This window comes from Aplysia californica, unplaced genomic scaffold (assembly GCF_000002075.1).
Source record: "Aplysia californica isolate F4 #8 unplaced genomic scaffold, AplCal3.0 scaffold01207, whole genome shotgun sequence".
NCBI classification, from domain to species: Eukaryota; Metazoa; Mollusca; class Gastropoda; order Aplysiida; family Aplysiidae; genus Aplysia; species Aplysia californica.
This window is the reverse complement of record NW_004798477.1, coordinates 54,619-57,432: the sequence shown is the minus strand read 5'-3', so window position 1 is coordinate 57,432 and position 2,814 is coordinate 54,619. Positions and strand designations below refer to the sequence as shown.

Below are 2,814 nucleotides of genomic sequence, written 5' to 3'. Positions count from 1 at the left end.
GGGGGGGGTTTGTATGAATTACTATTTTATTTCATGATGAAATTTACTACCACGGAAATATCATGAAGCAGTTCAACTTTTACTTTCGTTTTCTCTTTTCTGATTCAGGTTGAACCGTCGCAGATCCCCGGAACTGTTTTGTTTTGCTTCTTTGGAAGTCAAGTTTTTCCCCCGAACCAGCAGCGACCAAACAGACGTGAGCATGTTCAAGAGCGGGCCGAGCTACACCAAGCTGAAAACCAACCTGAGGCTGATCATCAACAGGCTCAAGTTACTGGAGAAGAAGAAGACAGAGATGGCTCTCAAGTCCAGGAAGGAAATTGCAGACTACATCTCGGCTGGGAAAGAGGACAGGGCCCGCATACGTGTAGAACATATCATCAGAGAAGACTACCTAGTGGAAGCCATGGAGCTGCTGGAAATGTACTGCGACTTGCTCCTGGCTCGATTTGGTCTCATACAGACACAAAAGTAGGTCAACTCCAATCTCTCATATTTTGTGAAGTTGTTGGTACATCTTGATTATATTTGCGAGGCGTCCTGGTGAAATCAGGTGCTCGTCCAAATGATAAAATCAAAGATATCAGCATTTTTCCTCCAGTTTCACAATTTTTTCCTAATTTTTGTTTTTTGGCCCAACACCTTTTATGTCCATTTAAAACCATTATTTCTGTGTGGATTTTACGGAAAAACATTTATTAAAAGCACAACAAATGTAAATGTTTTCCAAGTACTGTCAAACTTTGGAAATCACCAAATTTTGGTGGCCATTTTTTGCTACTTTTACCTCTGAAACCAGGCTCCTCGAGCTCCTTCAATTGCAAATACCTCATCTTCAAGTGAAGATAGGCCAGTTTTTAAAAAAAAAATCAAAAGATGATCAAATGAACAAGCTTTGAGGTAATACCAATAACTCCAGATATGCCCAAAAGTTGACGAGGGCCTGATTCTACCGTGTGGTGACACATTTAATTCTATTTCAATTGTAGTTCTTTGAAAATTCTTGAGGCAAAAACATTTTTTTCTAATTGAAATGATGAGAGAAGACTCTAATGCTTGCCCTAAAAAATCTCACTCTATTTATAGTGAATTTGGGCGCACGCTGCCATCTGATGATTTTTTCATTTTATTTGAGGACTTGCAGATCAGCCTCGGCAAAGATTTTGGAACAAACAAAAAAGATTTGATCTATCTTTTCCAGTTTCATGGTTAGATGTCTTGAATATTTTACACTTAAATGATTAGAGCATGATGACCCTATGTATATTTGACACTTAGATTGTTAGAACATGATAAGATAATTTATATAATTTGATACTTACATGTTTAAGACATGGTAACAATTTAGATATTTGATACTTGTGCTGTACCCCACAGGGAGCTAGACCCAGGGCTAGAAGAAGCAATTGCAAGCATCATCTGGGCAACCCCACGACTGCAAGCTGACGTCCAAGAGCTGAAGTCAGTGGCGGAGGAGTTTTCTCACAAATATGGCAAGGAGTTTGCCCAAGCCTGTAGAGGAAACCAGCTCAGTAATGTCAGCGAAAAGGTACGCAAAGTTCAAATTTAAAGGGTTGTTAGGTTGGGGTTTCGTTTGGTGGCATCAGTGGCCTAGTGGTTAGGTTACCGGACTTGTAATCATGAGATTGCAGGTTCGGGGGTTTGAGCCAGGGGGCCGACGTTGTGTCCTTTGGAAAGGCACTTTACATGAATTTTCCTCACTTCACCCAGGTGGGAATGGGTACCTGGCTAAAGACAGCGAAAGATCTTGTCAATATGTTAGTGTTTGAGCACCTATAAATGGTTGCTTGTACTGTATGCTTCCCAGGAAGTTGAGGTTGCAGGTCTGCTGGGGTAGTAGTGTAGACTGTGAAGCGCTTTGAGCTTGTTGTTGAGCGAGGATTTGTGCTTTTCAAATGCTATCTATTATTATTATTGTTTTTTTTCATGTTGCACGTTCTGTTCAAGTTTCATGGACGTGATTTCTTTATGCTTTTGTTCAAGATATTGATTGAGAAAGGCTGGAATCAAAATATGTCCTGGCTGCACTTTTAGACAGATAGATTAAAGAGTTCTTCTGTTGTTCTTTTACCATTGTTACTTTTCCAAGCCGAGCAAGTTTCCTTCCAGTGATGGTTTTCTATTCCGTTCATTGTCCCCACACTGTTATATGCAAGTTTCTGATTAGGGAGGCACGTTCTGGAGCCATCGATGAGCACAATAGTGGCAGAAGGTTCTGGAACCATTACTGACAGATTTGGTTTTTCCATTTTTCTAGTTGTTTCTGGGGCATGGTTTTTTAAAACTCTAAGAAAAGTAATTCTTCTTGTGAACTTCTTGTGAACTTGTTGTGCACTTGTATTGTCTATTGAACCCCGTATTAGTTGTGTCTACTCACTGCCTTTTTGTCTGCTAATGAAAGTTTTCATCTGTTTAGGTATTGTCACCAAGTCCGCGGGGCTCCCCTGATCAGACTGTTGTTATCACCGTCTGTGTTTCTACCAGTGTTGTCCTTTGTGCCTATGGCTCTTGTGCTTGGTCCTACGGTTCTTTCAGTCGGTGACTGATTCTCTCTTCTGGCGTGACTCTGTTTGTTTTGTCCATGTCCCCTTCACCAGGTGATGCATAAGTTGAACGTGTGTGTTTTGTGAGTGTCCCCATCACCAGGTGATTCACAAGTTAAGCGTGTGTGTTTTCCCCATCACCAGGTGATGCACAAGTTAAGTGTGTGTGTTTTCCCCATCACCAGGTGATGCACAAGTTAAGTGTGTGTGTTTTCCCCATCACCAGGTGATGCACAAGTTAAGTGTGTGT

At 41.1% G+C, this 2,814-nt stretch overlaps 1 protein-coding gene across 1 annotated transcript in view; it reads left to right on the top strand.

The window, feature by feature from the left end:
- LOC101859063 (IST1 homolog) overlaps positions 1-2,814 on the top strand; it is a gene marked incomplete in the record, with an annotated part of 11,899 nt that overhangs the window by 4,664 nt on the left and 4,421 nt on the right. The window contains 2 exon segments of the mRNA XM_013090296.2: positions 109-471; positions 1,378-1,549. Coding sequence (XP_012945750.1) covers positions 203-471; positions 1,378-1,549 — 441 coding nt within the window.